This window comes from Megalobrama amblycephala, linkage group LG17 (genome assembly GCF_018812025.1).
Source record: "Megalobrama amblycephala isolate DHTTF-2021 linkage group LG17, ASM1881202v1, whole genome shotgun sequence".
NCBI lineage: Eukaryota > Metazoa > Chordata > Actinopteri > Cypriniformes > Xenocyprididae > Megalobrama > Megalobrama amblycephala.
Window position 1 is genome coordinate 9,109,636 of NC_063060.1, and position 25,212 is coordinate 9,134,847.

A 25,212-nucleotide genomic window follows, 5' to 3' on the forward strand; every position below is an offset into this window, starting at 1 on the left:
GGATGTATTTGCTTTTAATTGACTGGAGGTCCACTGCCACTTCATCCAACACTCCGCTTCAGACGATTCAGCGCGTGCAGGAACTGAACAAATCATTCAAACTGATTCGCGAACCAATTTAGTCAGTTTTGCCTACTTGTTTGATCAAGTCTTTGAACAGAATCGACTCAAAAGAGTGATTCATTTGTGAATGGGGCATCGTTCATGAAAGAGACAGCGCGCTTGGAATAAACTACGCATATTCTTAATATGTACAGAATTAAAATAAAGTAACGTAGCGAAGTAAAAGTACAGATTTTTCATTAGAAATGTACTCAAGTTAAAGTAAAAGTACCCACATTTAAATCTACTCTTAAAAGTACAAATTTTCCAAAAAAAACTACTCAAGTAAATGTAACGAAGTAAATACTTCGTTACTACCCACCTCTGCCTACAATTGACCATTTTTTTAAGCTGGGGACCTCTGGGTAAGTTGGGAATGACAGAGGATTTTATATTTAAATACATCTGGAAAGTCATTGAAAGAAGATATGTTACTTAGAAAAACTTTAGGGTCATTTTATTGACCATACAGACACTGACTGTAGCCACAACCTGATAACAAAACTAAAACAAATCAAGTGACAAACAGATTCATCAAATAGAATAGCAAATGTTCTATTAATAGAGTGGATTGTGAGCGAGAGTAGATTCATTGGAGCTGTTTACAACGGGTAAGTCAGCCAGCAAATTCACACAAATGAAACGTTAAACAACTGCTAGTTTACAACAATCTGCTTTCATATGCAGGCGATCTCTGTGTTTTCCCGAGAAACTACCTCTCGCCCCAAAATTTGGAAACGCCTTTTTTTGGGAAACGCCCGCAGTGACCTCATTCTCCGCAGATCACCTGGACCAATCATATTGTATTTTACCTTAAAACACTTTCGTTTTATTCCACTTCCTATACGTGAAACGAAACTTTTAAACGGTATCGACAGGTTTTCAAATTTAAACACTTCAGTAGCCTAGATTATCGTCTGAGTTCGTGTTTTTGGGGTTATCCACAAAATGAGTGAGAACAACCTTGAAGAAAAGCAGCGGGAGCGATGCAAAGGTAGCTCTATTGAGATAAACTAAATTTGTATGCAAATTAATGTTGTTGTTTTTTTAAAGAAATTTGACAACAAAAACAAAAACTATTGGCTAATAGAAGTGCTTGTCAATAATGCTTTAGACTGCTGAAGAAAACAATTTTGGTATTTTTCATTTGATAGAGGGAAGAAAATTTGGAGACATCAACATGGCGAGCCCGATCACAAGAAAATGCGTATAAATAGTACGAGTGTGTAATCTCGTAGAATATATACGCCAAAATGAGTTTTGGCGTGCTTATGGTACGCAGTTTTTCGCGTGCATATGATACGCACTTTATGGCGTATTATATATACGAAACCCCCACCCACCCCCATCCTACCCAAGAGCGTAGGCTATCACATACACGCCATAAAGTGCGTATCATATGCACGCGAAAAACTGCGTACCATAAGCACGCCAAAACTCATTTTGGCGTATATATTCTACGAGATTACACACTCGTACTATTTATACGCATTTTCATGTGATCGTGTTGACATGGCTGATAGAAACCAGTCTCAGATGCTGCATGTTCTTCCAATATAGGCTAGTAGAATAATTATGTGTCACTAAACACAGGCTATTTCACTCAGTTTTGTGGCTCCGAACTGTTTGGCTTGTTTGAGAAGTGGACTGTTTGCAAAAGAGTATTTTCATAAAAGAGATTTAAATAGAAGACCCTGTGTGTGCGAAGATGTCCTGTACATGTCCTTGGTATTTTTGTGATTTTATAGGTTATCCATTGTATGTTTGGAATTCTATAGGCCTATGTATACGTTAACACATTGTTATACATTTTATCATTAATTTTAACATTAACTTTTACTATAATTTTTATTAAACATGTAAAAACAACAACAACAAAGAACTGCATGTTTACATGTCAGCAAAGGTTGTAGTGTAATATTTTTTTTTCATTTGTCACCAGAGGCCAAGTTTCTGAAAAAGAACGAAGCAGCGCTTATTCAAAGGGTTACTTCAGTGATGGCAATAGCAGATGAGTTAAAAAGTAAGGACATGTTACATGGAGAAAAATATGATGAGATCAGTGCAAAAGAAACTGACCAGGGAAAAATGAGAAAGCTGTTTGAATCAGTTAAAGCTGGCAACACGGTCAAAATTGCCTTTTATGAATTGCTGGAAAAGCACGAACTACCCCTCTTCAAACAACTGGGTAAGAGAACAGTTGTCATTTATGAAAGAGATTCATAAGCTCAATAATTCAGTAAAATGTGTAATCTTTGAGCTGTACTGTGGTTCATTTTAACAGGTGGTGTCTGCAGGAAACACAAGCTTGCTGATCCTGAATCCCCAGTACCATGTAAAAGTGAGTTTACCTTGTTATTGGTAGACATTTTCTTCCTCCTTTTTTATTTGTGAATAACTTATCAATAACTGGCACAGTTTAATTTGTCATTTAAAAACATTTTTTGTTAGCAAATCAGGGAAACATGGTAACATAATTTATTTACATATGATAATGATAATTTGCGATACCATGCTGTACTGATAGTGGGACAAATGTTTATCTGCCACAACTGTGAAAATGATGTAAAAATACTAAGCTAAAGCATATGCATACATTAAAATATTTGAAAGTAATCAGTATGTAGTGGCCGTTTGTCAAAAAAAAAAAAAAAAAAAAAAAAAAAAAAAAAAAACTCAAATCAAACTTTCAAACGACAACTTCTAGCATCCTGGGCAGGTAATGTACGCAGGCAAGCAATGAGTCTACTTCCAAACTGGATTCAGGATTTTGTGGCTGGTTTATTTGTTCCAACTGAGCAAGCAATACAGCATTTCTCACGCTGGTAAAAAACCATATGCCCATCACCCAGATGCCTACAGGTAACTAACTACTTCCTGCCTATATTCACCTTTGCCTGTGCCCACTACTGCCCCCAGGTGTCTAAAGCAAACATTATAATGATTAAACTAACCAAAAATAAAGACTAAACAAACAACAAAAGAATTTTACCAAAATATATTACTAATGTGAGCAAAATCATAATAATAAACAAATTAATTAACAAAATTACCACTACTGAAAACAAACTAATGTAGCTCCAACACTCCGGCCCCTAATTGTGCTTTATCACAATTACTGAACTCTCAGAACGGAGCTACACACTATGTATTCTAACTATAACAGGCACAGATGTCTTGCTGCACCTGCAAGAAAAAGAGACAGAAAGAGAATGATAGAGACAGATGAAGAGAAAGAGAGAGTCAGTTCATGTGATCACACTGCCGCCTCCAGCAGCAGGCACAGCTTCGTCACAGGCCTCTCTAAGATGCTGGTCTTCGTTTGGAGGCGGACAGAGCGCACAACGCCATTCACATCTGATCTGGCATCCAAAACTTTCCCCATCATCCAAGATCCTCTTGAAGCTGTAGCGTCTGCCACAAGAACAACATCTCCAGGTGCAAGGTTTCTTCTTAGTGCTGTCCATTTTTGTCTCTGTTGCATCAATGGCAGATACTCAGAAATCCATCTCTTCCAGAAGAGTTCCGCCATGTACTGTATCTGCTTCCATCTTTTTCTGACATACAGATCATTTCTTTCAAACAATCCTGGTGGCATAATTGGTATACCTTTCAACAACAGAACGTGATTCGGTGTCAAAGCTTCCAGGTCATTTGGATCATCTGAGGCCCTCGTAATAGGCCTATCATTCAATATTGCTTCGACTTCGCAAAAAAATGTTTGGAGTGCTTCATCATCCATGGTCTGCTGTTTAAGGACTGAGGTAAGAACACTCTTCACTGAGCGAATCAGGCGCTCCCAAACGCCACCTTGATGGGAAGCTGATGGGGTGTTAAATCTCCATTCTATGCCTTCCTGAAGAAAGGCTCTTTGAATTTTATCCATGATTCAGAGCGGTCAGACTCTCCTTGAGCTCACGACTGGCTCCAACAAAGTTAGTTCCATTGTCAGACCGAAAAGTTGAAACTGGGCCTCGTCTGCAGATGAACCTTCTCACTGAATTTATACAAGAATCTGTATCCAATGTGTATGCTACTTCCAAGTGTACAGCACGACTGGTCATACAGGTGAAGAGCACTCCGTATCTTTTGAGAAGACTTCTGCTTCTCTTAACTTCAATGGGCCCAAAATAATCAATGCCAACATGAGTGAAAGGGGCTTCATCAGGCAACACTCTTTCAGCAGGTAAGTCCGCCATTTTTTGTTCAAGGAGTCTTCCTCTGTTGCGTCTGCAAACAACACAATCTGATATGACCTTTCTGGCAGCAGAGTTTGCATTTATAATCCAATACTTCCGCATTAAACTGGACAACATATAATTTCTTCCAGCATGACCTATCTGCTGATGAATGTGGCGCAGAATTAGTGTGGATACATGCAGGTCCTTTGACAGTATAGCAGGACGCTTGGATTCCACTGGCAGTGAGGCTTTGCTTAACCGACCACCCACTCTGAGAATCTCACCCTCCATCACTGGATCCAATCTGTACAGTGAACTGTCCTTGGATATGGATTTCACACCACTCTGCAACGAGGTAATTTCATCCTTAAACCGTTGATGTTGTACATACCGGATGATTGACAGCTCTGCCCTGATCACATCTTGAGGTGTCAGACTCTGTCCTTTGAGCGTAGCCTTAAAGCTCTGCATTTGGCTTTCCACCTGTTGATGACAGTCTATAGTGTCCATAGTGAGATCAGCAGAGGCATAAAGCTCCTTTCTCTTATGTCCCAATAACACAAGAGTATCCTTGATCTTAAGAAACCAAGCTACAGCCTTCTGCAATCTCTTCCAAGATGAAAAGTAATGAATCAGGTGGCTCGTAGCATTGTCTGTGTCTTTAACAACAGCATTCACTGTCAAGTCCCTTTTGATCTCAGGGTCAGCGCCAGGAATCACCTGAAGATCCACATCTAATTTAGGCCACCCATCCTTGAACTTACGAAGGAAATCAGGTCCCATCATCCATCTCCTACTGTTCAGGAGATCTTCTGCCCTCATTCCTCTTGACGCTTCATCTGCTGGATTTTCCTTTGATCCCACATATCTCCATTGATCAACATCAGTTGCCCCTCTGATGACTGAAATTCTGTTGGCGACAAAGGTATAGAATCGCCGGTTTTCATTTGATATATATTTAAGGACTGTTGTACTGTCGGTCCAGAAAACTGACTTCTCCAGCCTAAGTTGCAACTCCTTCCGTAGCATACGGTCTATTCTAACAGCGAGGACTGCAGCTGTTAGCTCCAGGCGAGGAATTGTTGTCTGTTTCAGCGGAGCAACTCTGGCCTTCCCCATCATAAATGCAACATGCACTTTATTATCCGCTTCCAATCTTAAATAAGAGACGGCTCCATACCCAACCTCACTGGCATCAGAGAAGTGGTGAAGCTGTACAGTGACAGGGTTGCCAAAGTCATTAGGCTTAATACAACGATCAATCTTAAACTTTGCCACCTTGTGGAGATCTTCCAACCAGCCAGCCCATTGCTTAGCGAGAACATGGGGAATATCTTCGTCCCATCCAAGATTTCTTTTACAGAGTTCCTGCAGTAACAACTTAGCCATCATGCTGAATGGAGCAAGGAAGCCCAATGGATCATAGAGAGAGCTGACCACCGAAAGAATTCCTCTTCTCGTCTGTGGTTGATCCTGTGCTGAGGCCTTAAATCCAAATTGGTCAGTCTCAACATACCATTGTAGTCCTAATGTACGTTCAACAGGAAGTTGATCTGTATCCAAATCCAGCTCCCTCATGTCCTTTGCTCTGTGGCCTTCGCTAACAGAGCGCAACACTGCACGACTATTGCTGACCCACTTTGAGAGAGTGAATCCTCCTTTCTTACAAAGTGCAGTTAAATCCTGAATCATTTTCCTAGCCTCCTCTTCTGAGGCCATTGAACGGAGGCAATCATCGACATAAAAATTGTTTTTCACTGTACTCACAACCTCTAGAGGGAAGTGTTCTGCGTGGTCATCTGCAGTTCTCCTCAAGGCATAATTGGCACAGCTTGGCGATGATGCAGCTCCAAATAGATGTACCTTCATACGGTATTCCTGCGAAGCCTGTGTAGTGTCACCACCTGGCCACCAGAGGAAGCGGAGAAAGTTAACATGCTTATTTGAGACATGAACCTGGTGAAACATAGATTGGATATCAGCCACTATTGCAATAGGCTCCTGCCTAAATCGGACTAAAACTCCAATGAGGCTGTTGGTGAGATCGGGGCCTTGCAAAAGCTGGCTATTGAGCGATGTTCCTTTGTACGAGGCTGCACAGTCAAAAACAACTCTTAGCTTGCCCTTCTGAGGATGATACACCCCGTGGTGAGGGATATACCATACTTTCCCATTGCTCTGTGTCAGCTGGTCAAGAGGAACTAGCTCTGCATGTCGCTGTGTTATTATTTCATTTAGGAACGTGGTATATTCCTCCTTAAAAACACTGTTCTTGTCAAACTTTCTTTTCAGGCTACATAAACGCTGCTCTGCTATATAACGATTGTCTGGCAGGATTACATTTTCTTTTCTGAATGGCAAGTCAATGCAGTAATGACCTCCAATTAGTTTTGCCGTTCTACTGACAATATCCATGAACTTAATATCTTCTCTGGACATTTCAATCTGCTCTTCTGATGATGTCTCATTAAAGTCATGGTGATATTGCTTAACAAGCATTTCTTGCAGGTGTTCAACAGAGATGCGATTTGCTGTTACAGCAAAACCGCCACTCTTACCTCTACAGCTTCCACCATGAAGAGGACCATTAACGACCCAGCCAACCCTGGTTCTGACAGCATATGGGCCCCCATCTTGGCTATTTATTACTTCCCATGGCTCCAAAACCTTAGGGGTGTCAGTTCCAATAAGCAGATCTACACTTGCATGAATGTCATGGAGTATTACATCCTTCAAATACGGCCATGGATCAATATCTGCTTGCCGTGGAATATTAAGTGTAGACACAGGTATGGTTCTTTGAGTCAAAACATCAGGAAGCTCTATAAAATCTTCAGCACCCAAGCCAGACACTTCAAGACCTGTCAAAACATGAGCATTCACAACCTTTCGTTGGCCCATTGTTCTCAACAAAATGCTTGTCTTCCTACCTCGCAAATGTAACCTTTTCGCCATGGTTTCTGTACAGAAGGTGCCAGAACTACCAGGATCCAGAAAAGCATATGTCTGCATGATCTTATTAGTCAATTTGCTTCTGACTTTTACTGCAACAATAGAGAAGGTAGAATCATCTTCTACACCGGCCCCAATATGGCCACACGTCTGAAAAGTTACAGATGAATCACTTGGAAGGCTCACAGGATGTTTGGCTTGTTCTACAGCTGTACCTTTATCCTGTCTTTCTATATGAAGGACACCGGGGTGCGGCTGATGACATACATGGCAATCCAATCGACTCCTACAATCCTTGCTTGTGTGGCCTACCTTTAGGCAACCAAAACAAATACCCTTGCCCTTAATGAAGTTGATCTTGTCCCGGTGCGTCTTGGCTCTAAACTGTGAACACTGACCTAGTGTGTGGTTTCTCTGCAGGCAAAATAAACAGCAATGAGTGGAGGGTGTGCTATGTTCTGCAGGCCGTGCCATAGCTTCTTCCCTCACAGGAGTGACATTTGTAACGTAGATGTTTCCCTTCCTTCTTTGTCGTAGCTGGCTGACACAGGAAGCCTTGACATTAGGAAGTTGAGGATCTTGAATGTTTCCAAAAACTGGATCTAAAGCAATTTTCACTTGTCTCTCAATAAAATTTACAAGATCAATGAATGTAGCTCTCTGTCCACTTCCTTCTTGCAGATCACATGCAATATTCCTCCATTTTTCTCTTAGTTTATAAGGAAGTTTTAAAATGATACTCCGCATGTTAGATGGTAAATCCAATTCCCTCATATACATTACTTGTTCTGTTAGATTTGCACATCCTCTAAGAAACAGAGAGAATGATTGTAATCCTTTCACATCTTCACCTTTAACGGGTGTCCAGTTAAATATTTTCTCCATGTAAGCAGATGCAATTTTATATTCATCTCCAAAGTGCTGAGCAAGAAGACTCTTAGCTCTGTGATAGCCTTGATCTGGAGGCATATGTTGACAACTATGCACAAGATCCTTTGGCTGCTCCCTAGTGTACTGTTCAAGGAGGTACAAACAGTCCCTGAAATTATTCGTTTTCTTCTCAACTACATTTTCAAAGGCTCTAATAAAGGATTTATATTGAAGAGGGTCTCCATCAAAAATTTGCAGATTTCTTGGAGGAAGAGCAGAGGATATATTTTGCTGAACCAACAGTGCAGTGATTTCGTTTTGTTTTTGCATAATGCCCACCATGTCGTTTTGGTTGTTACCGCTTTGAGTTTGAGAGTTTAATAGATGTCCCATTTGACGTCCATTTGCAGTCTGTACTTCTTGATATGGAGCTTCTGGCCCAACTGACCTTCCATACGTTTGTTCTGCAAATCCTTGTCTTGGCTTAACAACTGATGCAGGATCAGGTACAGCAAGAACATCATTTTCATGTGGGACAAAGACTTTGGCAAAAGCATCTAAACCGGTGGATCTTTGAGCCTTGCTCCTCTCCAAATAAGAGTTCATTCCATCAGATCGTCTTGAACCACGCTGTGATGAGTTCATTTCTAAAACCTGAAGCCTTGCAGTTGTAGCTGCCAAATCTGTTTCAAGCGCCAATTGCTCCTTTTCTCTACGAAGCCTTTCCTCCTGCACCTCTATGTGATGTTTTCTTTTTAAAGCTTCGGAGCGTTTAAGAAGAGCTGCTCTCTCGGCTTCCGCATTAATGCGTGCCTCGGATGTTACAGAAGCCTTTGATATGCCAGTGGCACGTGATTTTGCAGAACTTGTTCTTACACTTAAGACGTTAGAAATACTGTCTTCAGGTTGTATTCCATCATCAACGCATCCTGCGTCGATAGATTCTTTAGGCTGTGAGTATGGATAACCAGCTTTAGACAGCCACTCCTTCACATCTTCAATAAATGCATAACATAATTTCATCTTCTCTTCAAAGTTTTTAGTTTTATTGATGAGTATTTCATCTTCTGGCAGAGGCAATTCCATAAATGTTTCGTGTATATCGAGTGCTTCTTCATAACACTTAATGAACAAAGCGAGCTGAGTGTTCACTGCATCTGCAGTTTCATTTAATTCCATTAGGACACGGATTTTATCCATAAGCTTTTTAGCCTGGTTAGTTTTTACAGTGCGTTTTTCTTGACAAGTTTGTATGTAAAAGCACATTCCTTTAGAAGTCAATTTAATTGACCGCTTTGATTCCGGCCTCTCCACCTCTGTCATTTTGTTGCACACTTATAGCCAATTTGTTAATAATATCAGTGAATGTTCACAATCGGGCAACAAAGTTAGCAAAGATGGCAACGTTGCTTAAAACAACTTCGTTTTATACGAACAAATCCTCTTCATCCACACAAGCGCACACTGCACTGACTTTACTTTTTTATGAGTGTAAACGTTGATAATTCAACAAACACACAGCCAATTAAGCAGTCCTTTTAAGTTCATATAACCTTTCATGAAACCGTCTTCTTATACGGCATTTCTAGCGGTACATACCAATTGGAGATTTCTTAGCTCGTGCCAGGCCTCTGTCTCATGCCAACAGATAATCCACACGTGGTGAATCAAACAATCCATGCTGATTTTCCATCGGGTATCCCAATAATATCCGAAGCGAATTCCAAGGAAAGTTCTTCTTCTTTCTTTAATCAATGAGCGGGTTTTTTACTTGTTGTAGTGGCCGTTTGTCAAACAAAAAAACAAAAAACAAAAAAAAACTCAAATCAAACTTTCAAACGACAACTTCTAGCATCCTGGGCAGGTAATGTACGCAGGCAAGCAATGAGTCTACTTCCAAACTGGATTCAGGATTTTGTGGCTGGTTTATTTGTTCCAACTGAGCAAGCAATACAGCATTTCTCACGCTGGTAAAAAACCATATGCCCATCACCCAGATGCCTACAGGTAACTAACTACTTCCTGCCTATATTCACCTTTGCCTGTGCCCACTACTGCCCCCAGGTGTCTAAAGCAAACATTATAATGATTAAACTAACCAAAAATAAAGACTAAACAAACAACAAAAGAATTTTACCAAAATATATTACTAATGTGAGCAAAATCATAATAATAAACAAATTAATTAACAAAATTACCACTACTGAAAACAAACTAATGTAGCTCCAACACAGTACAAAATGTGTTTGTAGGCCTAAAATCTTATGTAGCACATTACAACTGTCCTGGGCTAGTGTTTTAGACAGATAAATGCATCTCATGAAAATAAAAAATCCCATGTTGGATTTATGTAGTACAACAAAAAGCGAAAAAATGGTACATGATATTCCATATAAACATCTGATTATTTTTTTTGTCAGGCTAGAAAGCAAGGCAAACAATTTTAGACTCCATTTATGATTATGTCAAAAGCTTGTGAACATTTTGTTATTCATACTTGACAGTTATCACATTAAACAAGTCCAACAGTATTCATAATTTTGCTCACAGTGCATTCATATGTGTAACATGAATGCTTTCTTTTATAAACTGTACATAACAGTATTTTTCATGTGCAAGGATGGCATCATCAAGACCTGTTCATGTGTCTTCTTTGCCACAGGACTTAATACTGGGAGTAATGAACAAGACAACCTTAATTTCAACAATGCTAGTACCTCAGCACAAAGACCAGCACCAGTATACAACATTGAGAACAACATAGTTAATGGTAAGTTGGGATTTTGCATTTTCTGCTAATTTATTTTGTTTTAGTCTCGTGTAGCCAGACCTTCAGACTGACGGTAGAAGGTCTGGATTCCATGGCAGCTTTCTTGCATGGACCGCCCAAGAGGCCGTCTGACTGACATGTAAAGCAACCATTACAGTTTGTTTTGTTCAGTGTCATGTTTAGGGGCATGAAATGTAAAGTTGATGTCCCTACAATAACAAATGGGCATGTAAAACTCTTAGACATTTTAAAATGTCTATTCCATGATGTAAAGTTCATGGTATTGACATTTTAAAATATGTCTAAGAGTTTTACATTTGACAAACCAGTGGTTAGTTGTTCATTATATTGTAAGTGCACACTCAAGGGCTAAATTCTTCCATGAGGGGGTTTGGTGTCATGGCGGCTTTGTTTCCAGGCGGACCGTTAAAGAGCGCAACACACACGTCTACCTGAAATCCTGTAGAATTCAACCAACCAATGAAACTCCTGAGGTGTTTCCAATTTTGTGTGCCATATGCACATTTAGCTGAAGGTCTGTGGGTCTGAGGCTGAGATTAATTTTGTTTAGTACTATGTCATTCATATGTAATGTTACAACCCTATTTCCAGAAAAGTTGGGACATTTTGTAAAATGCAATAAAATCAAGAATCTGTGATTTGTTAGTTCTATTTAACCTTTATTTAACTGACAAAAGTTCAAAGAAAATATTTTCAATGTTTCACTGACCAACTTAATTGTATTTTGTAAATATAAACAAATTTAGATTTTGATGGCTGCAACACAAAATGAAAAGTTTATCCACTATGTCACATCACCTTGCCTTTTAATTACAATTTTTAATCATTTGGGAACTGAGAATACTAATTTTTGCAGTTTTGAAAGTGGCATTTTTGCCTAATCTCACCTGAACAGTACATGGTCGTTATTGTCTAATTCTCTTTTTCATGACGGGCCATACATTTCAATAAGAGACAGATCTGCAGCTGCTGGTGGCTAGTCAAGCACATCCATTCTACGGTGTAGAATAGTGTCTTAAAAACCAATGTTGTAGCACATGCAAAATGAGGCCTGGCATTGTCTTGCTTCCCAGGAAAGATGTCATCTTGATGGCAGTATATGTCAGTATCTGTACAATCCCAGTATACATCTCCACCTCAATGGCACCTTCACACATATGCTGTTTGTACTCATGCACCCCCATTGCTTTTTCACCTGTCGCTGATTAAAGTCTGGATGGTCCCTTTCGTCTTTGGTACTGAGAACTGTTTTTCTATTTTTTCCAAAAAACAAGCTGAAATGTGGACTTATTTGACCTTATTTTTTTGTTTGTTTTTTATGGACCATAAGAGATGAGCTCAGGCCCAGAGAACTCGGCAGCATCTTTGCATTAAATCGATGTGTAGCTTCGATGTATAGCTCCTTGCGTGAAGGAAATTCAAGTTGCATTGCTTAATGAAGCGACAAACTGTAAGGTAAAGTGTTTTCCAAAGTACTTCTGAGTCCATGCGGCTTTATTTAACACAGTAGCATGATGGTTTCTCATGCATTGCCGTCTGAGGGCTTGAAGGTCACACACATTCAACAGAGGTTTCCTGCCTTGCCCTGCACAGACTGAGATTTCTCTTGATTCCCTGAATCAATTCACAATATTATGTATGCTATATGGTGAACAACCTAAAATTGTTACAGTCTTGCACTGAGAAACATAACTTTTGAATTGTTTGACAATCCTCATGAAATTTGGCACAAAGTGGAGAGCCTTGGTGATCTTTGTTACAAAGACTGAGATGCTCCTTTTATACCCTTTTATATATTACAAAATTGTCCCAACTTTTCTGGAAATAGGGTTGTACATCATACAGTTGTGATGTAATTTATGTACACAGCTTAAATATCATTGTTGTGCTTTATGTTACTGATCCTAGGAAGTCCACCTGCTTATATCATGGAAAATAACCCTAAGTCCATTGTACCCAAAACTGTGTTGAAGAATTCTCTTGTGGAAAAGAAAGAGAAGAAGCCTCCTGCAGCCAAGAAAGAGAAGAAGGCCCCTGCAACCAAGAAAGAGAAGAAGGCCCCTGCACCCAAGAAAGAGAAGAAGCCTCCTGCAACCAAGAAAGAGAAGAAGGCCCCTGCACCCAAGAAAGAGAAGAAGCCTCCTGGAGCCAAGAAAGAGAAGAAGGCCCCTGCACCCAAGAAAGAGAAGAAGCCTCCTGCAACCAAGAAAGAGAAGAAGGCCCCTGCACCCAAGAAAGAGAAGAAGCCTCCTGCAACCAAGAAAGAGAAGAAGGCCCCTGCACCCAAGAAAGAGAAGAAGCCTCCTGGAGCCAAGAAAGAGAAGAAGCCTCCTGCAGCCAAGAAAGAGAAGAAGCCTCCTGCAGCCAAGAAAGAGAAGAAGGCCCCTGCACCCAAGAAAGAGAAGAAGCCTCCTGGAGCCAAGAAAGAGAAGAAGCCTCCTGCAGCCAAGAAAGAGAAGAAGCCTCCTGCACCCAAGAAAGAGAAGAAGGGCCCTGCAACCAAGAAAGTGAAAAAGGCCCTTGCACCCAAGAAAGAGAAGAAGGCCCCTGCAACCAAGAAAGTGAAGAAGGCCTCTGCACCCAAGAAAGTGAAGCAGCCAGCTGGCCGAAAATGAGGGTATACAAAAATGCAGAGAAAAACGTTTTCTGATTCATTAAAACATTTTACAAAAACTTCAGCATATGTTTTAAAAGCTCAGATACTACATAAATACGAATGCAAAGAATTCAGTGTTGCTATGCTTGAAATGATCATGCTGATCTTACTGAACTTTAACTTTATTTTTACTGAATGTCTTCTGTCCATGTTACTCTAAGTAAACTTCTTTAAGTTCAAAGTGTGTTTTCAATGTTATACAAGTTTTTGTTGAGTCAGAGTAAGTGACATGGCTGAACAAAGTGAATAAATACAATGCAGAAAGGTCCCTTTATGCACTCCATATAGCTGATATGAGACAGACAATAATACTTCCTAAGAGTCTGCATGGATTGTGCGACTGCCGTTGTCAGAGCGCGATCAGACCTCACGAATCAAGTGATGAATGCAGTTGGACATAGTGATGTATTAGAGGTAAAAAATGATATAAATACTGTTCGGTTTCTCGCACAAACCGATCGTTTCGTGTCTAAGGACATCAGTGTGTCGTCATGAGCCGCAGGGTTTAATTTGGATTTGTCTGTCATGTTTTATTTACTCTTATAGTCCAAGTTCCCGCTGACTTGCATTATACCACTGACAGACAGCAGCGGTTGCAGTTAAAAATCATCAATTGTGTTCTACTGAAGAAACAAAGACACCTACATCTTGGATGCGCTGGGGGTAAGCAGATAAACATCAAATTTTCATTTTTGGGTGAACTATCCCTTTAAGAATGTGAATGCAGTTGCAGACAAACTGCTTCAGAAACAAATAATTAATGAAGAAATATATTCTGAAATCACACATCCTAATTCAACCAAAGAAGAAAGCATGAGAAAGATCGGTAACGCTTTAAATTACAGCCCGGAAAGTACTGCATAATTACAATGTATTTAAAGTGTAACTTCCGGTAATTATAGTGTACCTATAAAGTAAGTACATGTAAGTATAGGGGAACAATATGTAAAGTCTTGGGAATAAAAGGGTAACAATAACAAATTATTTATAGTTTAAGTATTTTAGAACCGTACTTACTATTATGATAGACAACAATCACGTTTAGGAGCAATTTAGTGAGAACATACAATGCACAGTTTTTGTAATAATAGTGTACAAATATATAAAGGCTTTTTTTATATATATTTACATGGTAGGCTACATATCAGTGCATTTTGTTTTTATTGCAAAAGTGCACTGATTAAAGCGGCACTATGTAACTTTTTTTGCGAGCAAGTACATCATGAATCCGTGTTTTTGTTTAATCCTGAATCACTTCGGTACACCTATAATAGGTGTTTATATTCTGACTATTTTAGACCGGTCGGGTCGGCACTGCTGCGGAGTAACCCAGCACGTTTTTAAAACATTCTTTCACAAACTATTTTTATCATTGTCTATATTATTCTACAATTGATATTACATTGTTTTTGCTATTATTATTATTATTATTATTATTATACCAATACTATTATATTATACCACTTGAGATTATCAATCTATTATAGTTATGCTGTTATTATTGTCTATATTCTGTAAATGATACTACATATTCTATTGCTATTATTATTATTATAGTGTTAGAGATAAACAGTTTAGGACCCTTGAAACCAGATATGTTGAATAAAGACCCAGAGTCAAGGTTTTAAAAAAATAAATTTAAGAAAAATTTAATGAAGAATAGTTTGCAGTTTTATCAGCAGAAGCCAGCTTCAGGTCTCACAAGGAGTTCGTAGGCCGCTCCGCATACATTCACATTTTCACACCAATTATACTCTAACAGAGACTACTAACTACGTCATTACTAAGGTAAAAAGGATTCTGATTGGTTAAGAGAAGATAGACAAGATTAGAAGTTTTCAGATAGTCAGAAGCGTATCTCCAGGCATCAAGAATCTGACGAAGGACCCCTAGATTTAGGGACTGGATGCCCCTTTAAGGTCGTGAGATGGCGTCTCTCTGTCTCCAGCTCGAACTACCAATTGTCCAGACCTGCACAGATTATTAGCGCACATACACGATTCACAGCTTCTTCAAGGCTGAAGTTGATCTGAGCTCTGCTCTGAGCAGGAAACTTTCCCCAAAACATACTGATAACATGTTCTTTTCTCTTAGTGAGAGGTACAGAGGAAAATAGATGCTTTAACATGTATTGTTAAGTCATTCAAATAATTTAACAGAAATATAAATGTTGATTAATAACTTAAAAGATATATATTGAAGCGGCAGTGGATTCCAGAATCCACCCCTTCAGTCCCCCCTTAAAAGGCCGATGTGAAGTCTTAAACATCACATCTGGTTTTAACAATTTAGGCCGCTTCAAAATTTAACATTGCTCACCCATGCTCCCCAGGCATGTTACAATTGTATAAAATAGACAATAGGTTTTCCCTCGAAGGGCTTAACTAGAACAGAATATTCTACAGAGCACATAGTGGATTATTGACCTGTAAGCACTGTTACTGCATTCCTGGCATGGGCCAGACCCTCAGTCACTCCTCAGATACTAAATACAGACATTGCCTGTAATCATAAACACCAGGATCTATACACTGGTTTTTAGAAAAAATATAATTTCCAATTCATTATATATTACAAGGTGATGGATCGTAAATCCACTCCTTTCACTATAGACATAGCATGTACCACCTTAATTGTAGAACATCTTTTAAATCTCTTTTTTTTAAACACCTTTAAAAATAGAAATAAAAGAAAACAAATTTACATGACCATAACCATTTCAATTATCCTTTTCAATAAAACATAGAATTGTTACTTTTACTTAATACTCCTTTTGTTAAGATTTCTTTTCACAACAGATCCATTATAGCCCACAAAAAAAACAATATAAATAAAAATAAACATAAACCTAAACCTTTCAATTTCAAAACATTTCGTTAAAAACCTTTCATCAAAATGAAATAATCATCAAAACATATAAATTTAGTTAGAGTAACAATTTCTTTGTCTTGACTGATATCTTTATCATGACATTCACTGTTAATAATACTCAATACCTAATTATTATTAATCTGAAACTCAATTTTCACAACATTTCACAGTATTGAGACTGTCAAAAGTACAGCATTCAAAATAATTTAATAATAATTAAGACTTCCTTTAAAGTCAGTTTTAAACTCAAGTTTCTTGTCCATTATAACTGCATAGGCTGACCAAAATCTTAATGACCAAAATCTTAACCCTCTTCTTTGGCAGGGATCTTTTTCATTATTACTCACTGCACCAAAATTGTCATAAACAAAAACACAAACGGACAGATTTTCTTCCATAACACTTATAAATTATACAAATTTGTACTATAAGACATTATCAATTTCTTTAAAGCTGTTTTTGAAACAGTTTCCACTTATCTCACTATCAAGTAGTTAGTTTTCAGATGCAAAACATATCATCAATATGGTTTCTACTGTTTTGCAGAACCACAATATTATTTTAACCAACTTCTACTACTAGGTTGGACTGACAGCCTTATAGCTGCTTTCTCCTTCAACCATTCTTATATAAATTATATTTCCTTATATTTTAATGGATGAAAAATAAAACTTTTATCAATTATATTCACTCCTCCTTTGTTTGCCCACTGGCCTTCCATAAATTTGAGGGGGTTCTCTGGATAATTTACTAGTGACTTAGCCAATGTGTCACTTTGTCTCTGCCGTCAAATCTTATAACATTTACGTTTATCATTCTGATCAAACAAAGAAGACAGTGTTTAAATTTAGACCCTCAGTTGAATTTAGACAAGGGTTTTTAACCCATGAACGGCAATCTTTAATTCCATAATTCCAATTTATATAAATGTTCTTAAAAATACTAATCCAGAGAATAATTAAAATCAACATCATACATGACAAAAGTCATAATTACCATTAGCAGACAGAGCTGGATATCCAATCCACTTAAAGCTTGTCCCATGTTCTGTATCGTCTGTTCATAAGATTCAATCCGAAATATCGGCTTGTCAAAATTTGTCATTTCACTTAACCCATCTGTAATGATAAAACACTCATTCCAGAGGTTAATGACATATACACACTGAGGACAGATTATTTCCCCAAACTAACACATACAAAACATAAAGTCCAGTCAGCCTCACACACACTCACACTAGACACATGAATATGAACTGCTCATTGTCAATGTTTGCTTTTGGATTTAAATCTAAAAACATATTTGAACTTAACAGTTTTCCTGTAGGTTTTACTCTTATTCAGTCTCAAAGTATGTCTCTTCACTATAATTTGTTATCAGAAAAGTCAGCTTGGTTGTTTTGGTTCTAATCTCATTGTTTTATTTAAGCTTTAGCAGGCTGATAACAGACAGACAGAGCACCATCCTTTTCCTCCACTCAAGCAGTCTCTCTCTCTTACTGCACTAATAATCTTTTCAACAGAATCAAAAGTCTGTAACTTAGACAGAATTTAATATTAAATTATTATATGGAAACCTTGGTCATTCACAAAGGTTAAAATGTACATATTTAACTTTGAAATAAAAGCCATTACCACCATCTGAAATATGTTATGCTAGTAGCCATTTTTGTGGTTATCTTTAGTTTAAATGCTGAATGCACTTATCTGTCTCTTGACTCTTCAAAATCAGTCTTTATCTTTAACCACCACCATGTCTACGAATTATTCTCTGCCATGTCCAATGACCTGCAGGGGTAAAAACTATAATACAGACAATTAGTTCAAAATCAACACAGCCTCATGAATTCAGGGATTCGCAGTACTGTTGAATCTAAAACTTCTATACAGTCCTTGCCAATAGGGCAACCAACATCATGTTACTAAATGTTACTCTGGTCTCCCCAGAACTTACGGACAATCACCTCATGATCTCAGTCGGCTCTTGAAAGCTCATTCCCATCAGCTCTTTATCAATAATCTTCTTCTTATATAAATATTTAGAACTTAGAGGTCCTACATTATTTAGTTATTCACATTCACAGTAGTGATGTGTTAATCACAAGATAACATACTTGAGACTGTTCAAATATTTCTCCATACAGTGAAACATTCTTTCAGAACATTCAATCATCCCTATTTTCATCCTCTACTTACTTTTTATATATTTTTGTAAATCACGTTTTAGATTTATTTTCAGTAATTTTATATTAACCTGTTTTTGTCCAAACTTATTATTATAGTTTTCCCTTCAAAAGAAATTCCTTTTGACCTTATTGTTATCTCTTGTTCTTTCTCAGTTTCACAAGCTCTCAGACAGAGTGGAAGTCTCTTTTTTGTTTACAAAATTTGTGGCTATGGCCAAGTTTCCCACACTTGTGGCATTTTAACGGATGTTTACGGCATGAACGAGCCAAATGCCCTTTCCTACCACACTGGTAACATTCTATGTTATTTTGTAGATTTGTTTTAGCTTCAACCACAGCAGCAGATACTTTGCCTATATTTTGATCCTTATTAGCTTGTAAACGGCTCCAGCATACAGCACACCATTGAAGCAAGCATTCCCAGTTTGGAATGTGAACAGAGCCACTGATAAGCAGTTCTCTGTATACTTTGGACAATCCTCCTGTGGCAGATTCAATCACAATAGCCGAATCATAATCTTCATCATTATCATTGGCAGCACAGTAATTTTCTTAAGCTGCTCGGAAACGCTCAACATATTCTAAAGGGCTTTCACCAGGTTTTTGTTTGACTTGCGTTACACTTGTCCAGGGAAAGGATCCCCGACCCAAAATTTCTTTTACTTGTCTTTTATAGTCACTGTAAGCCATGCAATATTGTCCCCAAGTTACTGGGGCCCTAGGGCCAAACTCAATTCCCTGAACTCTACGTAATTTACTTGAGGGAACCAGACTTTCTACCAAAACCTGTACATCAGCTATGCCCAAATTTTGTTGCCTAGCAACTGCTTCTATTTTATCCCACAAGACTTTGTTTGGGTTAAACAATTTAAAAGGTTCAAATCCTGCAAGCAAACTGTTTTTCTCAGAGGCTGAGAGTCTAGTCCACTCTCCGAGCTCAAAAGCGGCTCCCACCTCTATGTTTCTCTCAACATTGTCAGAACGTCTGACTGGAGCAGCTGAGACAGTCCCCCTGGAAGTGACCACATTCAGTTCCATGGGGGTCAGATGGAGATTTCTGACTTCAGGACCTGTGTTAGGTTTTGCTTGCATGGTAGGAAGCTCTGGGGTTTCTGCATAAGTGTGAAGGGTATTTGCAGCAGCAACATTCGATAAACTGCACATCTCAGTGTAAGGGCTATCAGTCTGGTTCTCAGTCTGTGGGGTGGTGCCTGAAGTGGCAGCTGCCTGAACAGTCTGAGAAGAGAGCTCGGAAGCGGAGAGAGCAGACACACTCTGCAATAATTTACAGCTCATGGCTCTATCTGCTTTTTCACAAACTACTTCAAGTCCTTTACTCCAACTACTCAGATCAAACCCTACATCAATTCCTGTGATTTCACATATTTTATCACGTTGGGCAGTCAGACTGTACCATCCCTCAGTTACGTCTGGGATTTTCTTTTCAAGAGTTAAAGGTACACCACCCATTTTACAAATCCAAGAATAAGCACAAACAGCAAGAAATTTAAATCTTTCAGGCTCTTTCTTGGTCTGTAGCCAGTCAAGTTGTTGAACAACATTCCAATCAGAATCAAAGCCCTGACTAACCATTTTCTTGATTAGCTCTGCATATTTCTTTGAAGTGAGAGCCTCAGAGCAAAGCTGCTTACAGCGTTTACTCCCTTCTGTGTCATCTGTATCAGGACTGATCAAGTTACTCCATTTGTCAGCCATATCTTAGTAAAAGTTAATACTCACCTGAACCGATGGAGGCGGCGATCTTTAAACAATACAGCTTTGGCTTCTGCTTGATGAAACTGCAAAGTATACTCCAAAATCACAGTTACATATACTGGTCCAATCCAATTAGTGTCACAATTTTATTGTTGTCGGGATCGTTCCTGATGCATCCGTGACCAACCAACCCTATCCCTATCTTTATTTTGTCGTATTTAACTAAAAGCTTCTATTCATGACTACTTGAATCTCTAAGCTCGGGGCGCCCCTGTCTGGAATTGGAGTCAGAGAGCTTTGGTTCGTGAGACACACTAGTAGTAACTTCTTTACAACCCCTTAATGGAGTGTAGTATCCCCACACTGTCTGCCTCTTATGGCTTCCAGTGTCTTTATCAACCCTTTAATACAGTACAGTATCCCAGCTTACTAGTGTCTTTCCTACCCCTTAATGGGGTGGGGTATCCACCACACTGTCTGCCTATTATGGCTTTCAGTGCTTTCCAACTCCTTAATGGAGTGTAGTTATCACCAACCGTCTGCCTCTTATGGCTTTCGGTAATACACCAGCCTGTATTCAAGGACCTGGTGTCCTACACTCACGTCTGAGTGCGTAAACCCACCGTCTCACTTCCCAATCCTCTCAACTCTTTCAACCAGACAGCCCTAACCAATAAATAAATAAATCTTCCTACCTTGTTTGTTGGTTAGTCAGGGATGTCACCAAAGAATGAATGCTCGCAATTCCTCCACCATAAACTGTTAGAGATAAACAGTTTAGGACCCTTGAAACCAGATATGTTGAATAAAGACCCAGAGTCAAGGTTTTAAAAAAATAAATTTAAGAAAAATTTAATGAAGAATAGTTTGCAGTTTTATCAGCAGAAGCCAGCTTCAGGTCTCACAAGGAGTTCGTAGGCCGCTCCGCATACATTCACATTTTCACACCAATTATACTCTAACAGAGACTACTAACTACGTCATTACTAAGGTAAAAAGGATTCTGATTGGTTAAGAGAAGATAGACAAGATTAGAAGTTTTCAGATAGTCAGAAGCGTATCTCCAGGCATCAAGAATCTGATGAAGGACCCCTAGATTTAGGGACTGGATGTCCCTTTAAGGTCGTGAGATGGCGTCTCTCTGTCTCCAGCTCGAACTACCAATTGTCCAGACCTGCACAGATTATTAGCGCACATACACGATTCACAGCTTCTTCAAGGCTGAAGTTGATCTGAGCTCTGCTCTGAGCAGGAAACTTTCCCCAAAACATACTGATAACATGTTCTTTTCTCTTAGTGAGAGGTACAGAGGAAAATAGATGCTTTAACATGTATTGTTAAGTCATTCAAATAATTTAACAGAAATATAAATGTTGATTAATAACTTAAAAGATACATATTGAAGCGGCAGTGGATTCCAGAATCCACCCCTTCAATAGTATTATTATACTATATGCTATTATCAATATATTATTATGATATTATATTATTGTACTTATACTATTATATAATTGTAGTTCATTACTATTTTATTGGCTGTATACTGTTTGTTTATTGACAATATTATATACTTTATTATTGACTATATTATTATATTATATACTACATAAACTATTTCTTATATATAGTGTATAACAAACTATTTACTATTATCACTTTATCTTTATCACTTTATCATTGCACTGTAGTTGTATCATATAATATGGATCCATCAGTTATCTTTGTTGTTGTATGTTTTGGAGTATCTATCTGTAAATATCTGTATCATTTTAGTGTTATAAAAATACAGAAAGCAGCCTGTGTGATTTGTATTTGATGATTTGTTTCATTTTATCAATGGTGGTCAATTCTAAGTTCAAGAAAAGCTAAAATTGGGTTAAAGATAGAAATTGTCTTTTACACAGTAAGAAAACTTTATTTCATTTAATGTGAAAATTATTTTAGATTTTAAGTAACTAGAACTTTTTGTACACCATGTACATTATAAACCATGTGAAATAAACCATGAAATCAGATGATAAATGTAAAAAAAAATTTTATCCAAATAAACTGCAGCTCGCCCGTTTACTTGCATTGGTTTACAGCACAGTCTTGCCCTGCACAATATGACTCATTGATCACAGCAACAGTCCAAAGAGGCCAATAGGGCGTCTAGTGTTTATTATAATGTCAGGTTCAAATGACAATAGAGACTAGTCTAGAATAAAGGTAAAATATATGAAAAATAAAGTGTTTTTTTTTAAATGAAACATTAAGACATGTTAAACAGTGAACCACCCCTTTAATAAATAGGTGAATGTAATTTAAACCAACAAGTGCAGAGAGAAATGCATTTATATATTTTATATAGAGTGGGTACGGAAAGTATTCAGACCCCCTTAAATTTTTCACTCTTTGTTATATTGCAGCCATTTGCTAAAATCATTTAAATTCATGGATGTACACACAGCACCCCATATTGACAGAAAAACACAGAATTGTTGACATTTTTTCTGATATATTAAAAAAGAAAACTGAAATATCACATGGTCCTAAGTATTCAGACCCTTTGCCGTGACACTCATATATTTAACTTAGGTGGTGTCCATTTCTTCTGATCATCCTTGAGATGGTTCTACACCTTCATTTGAGTCCAGCTGTGTTTGATTATACTGATTGGACTTGATTAGGAAAGCCACACACCTGTCTATATAAGACCTTACAGCTCACAGTGCATGTCAGAGCAAATGAGAATCATGAGGTCAAAGGAGCTCAGAGACAGAATTGTGGGAAGGCACAGATCTGGCCAAGGTTACAAAAAAAAATTCTGCTGCACTTAAGGTTCCTAAGAGCACAGTGGCCTCCATAATCCTTAAATGGAAGATGTTTTGGACGACCAGAACCCTTCCTAGAGCTGGCCGTCCGGCCAAACTGAGCTATCGGGGGAGAAGAGCCTTGGTGAGAGAGGTAAAGAAGAACCCAAAGATCACTGTGGCTGAGCTCCAGAGATGCAGTCGGGAGATGGGAGAAAGTTGTAGAAAGTCAACCATCACTGCAGCCCTCCACCTGTCGGGTCTTTATGGCAGAATGGCCAGACGGAAGCCTCTCCTCAGTGCAAGACACATGAAGTTTAGTTTGCTAAAAAACACCTGAAGGACTCCAAGATGGTGAGAAATAAGATTCTCTGGACTGATGAGACCAAGATAGAACTCTTTGGCCTTAATTCTAAACGGTATGTGTGGAGAACACCAGGCACTGCTCATCACCTGTCCAATACAGTCCCAACAGTGAAGCATGGTGGTGGCAGCATCATGCTGTGGGGGTGTTTTTCAGCTGCAGGGACAGGACGACTGCTTGCAATCGAGGAAAAGATGAATGCGGCCAAGTACAGGGATATCCTGGATGAAAACCTTCTCCAGAGTGCTCAGGACCTCAGACTGAAGTCTTCTGAAGTCAAATCTTCAGTCTTTGGACACACCCATTTTGCCCACGTCTTAAGAATACCATTTCTGGAAACACCCAGAGACTGAACACATTTTGCAGGGAGTGCCTTACCGGGATTTACTACCGGGATTTTCTCCAGAGTGCTCAGGACCTCAGACTGGGCCGAAGGTTTACCTTCCAACAAGACAATGACCCTAAGCACACAGCTAAAATAACAAAGGAGTGGCTTCACAACAACTCAGTGACTTGAATGGCCCAGCCAGAGCCCTGACTTAAACCCAATTGAGCATCTCTGGAGAGACCTAAAAATGGCTGTCCACCAACGTTTACCATCCAACCTGACAGAACTGGAGAGGATCTGCAAGGAGGAATGGCAGAGGATCCCCAAATCCAGGTGTGAAAAAGTTGTTGCATCTTTCCCAAAAAGACTCATGGCTGTATTAGATCAAAAGGGTGCTTCTACTAAAAACTGAGCAAAGGGTCTGAATACTTGGGACCATGTGATATTTCAGTTTTTCTTTTTTAATAAATCTGCAAAAATGTCAACAATTCTGTGTTTTTCTGTCAATATGGGGTGCTGTGTGTACATTAATGAGGAAAAAAAATGAACTTAAATGATTTTAGCAAATGGCTGCAATATAACAAAGAGTGAAAAATTTAAGGGGGTCTGAATACATTCCGTACCCACTGTATTTCATTATATAATGCTGAAAAGATCAGAAGTTCATGTACATTGTAAGAATGTTTATATTAAGAGTGGGATACAATGTACATCAACCTCTCGATCTAGGAAAATTTTGTTTTATACGTATGTTTTAAAGGGATAGTTCACCCAAAAATGAAAATTTGATGTTTATCTGCTTACCCCCAGGGCATCCAAGATGTAGGTGACTTTGTTTCTTCAGTAGAACACAAATAATGATTTTTAACTCCAACCACTGCCTTCTGTCAGTCGTATAATGCATGGCAATGGTAACAAAATCTATGAGAGTAAAAAAAACATTCACAGACAAATCCAAATTAAACCCTGCGGCTCGTGACGACACATTGATGTCCTAAGACACGAAATGATCGGTATACACCACTATGTCCAACTGCCTTGAGTGCACTCTCGGCATCTGGTGCTTGAGGTGTCTATGCGCTCTGGCGTAGTTTACGAAAGCGCCAGAAGTGATCTTTCGTGGGCATACGTCACTCATTGTTTACACAGTGCACAAACATTGTAGGTGCGACGGCTAATCAAAATGGTACTTGCGCTTATCCGGATTGTTCAAACCGACTTAAAACTAAAAGATTACGTTCTCTCGTGCGATCTCATTCAGGAGTGGTGACTTTCGTATTTCCAACTTCTGAGCCTGCTCGCCTGAAGTTATGGTTGATTGCTCTTCGGCTGGATATCAACACACCCATTAATGTACTAAAGTTGTTGAGGGTCTGCAGCGATAATTTTTCCCCTGATAATTTG

At 38.7% G+C, this 25,212-nt stretch overlaps 1 protein-coding gene across 1 annotated transcript; it reads left to right on the top strand.

Moving 5' to 3' along the window:
* The first annotated feature begins 923 nt into the window (after positions 1–923).
* Positions 924–13,909, top strand: LOC125251626 (histone H1-II-like). Its single transcript, XM_048164684.1, has 5 exons — positions 924–1,096; positions 2,045–2,290; positions 2,387–2,443; positions 10,768–10,875; positions 12,805–13,909. Exons 1-5 carry the CDS (start codon positions 1,051–1,053, stop codon positions 13,509–13,511), a joined length of 1,164 nt encoding a protein of 387 aa, XP_048020641.1. The 5' UTR covers positions 924–1,050; the 3' UTR covers positions 13,512–13,909.
* The last annotated feature ends 11,303 nt before the right edge of the window (positions 13,910–25,212 follow it).

Bases quoted from the DNA above. Each gene is read 5' to 3' on its own strand.
- LOC125251626 (XM_048164684.1), top strand. From the start codon at position 1,051: ATGAGTGAGAACAACCTTGAAGAAAAGCAGCGGGAGCGATGCAAAG. The intron at 1,097-2,044 runs GTAGCTCTATTG...ATTTGTCACCAG, and splicing joins GCAGCGGGAGCGATGCAAAG to AGGCCAAGTTTCTGAAAAAG. The intron at 10,876-12,804 runs GTAAGTTGGGAT...TACTGATCCTAG, and splicing joins TGAGAACAACATAGTTAATG to GAAGTCCACCTGCTTATATC.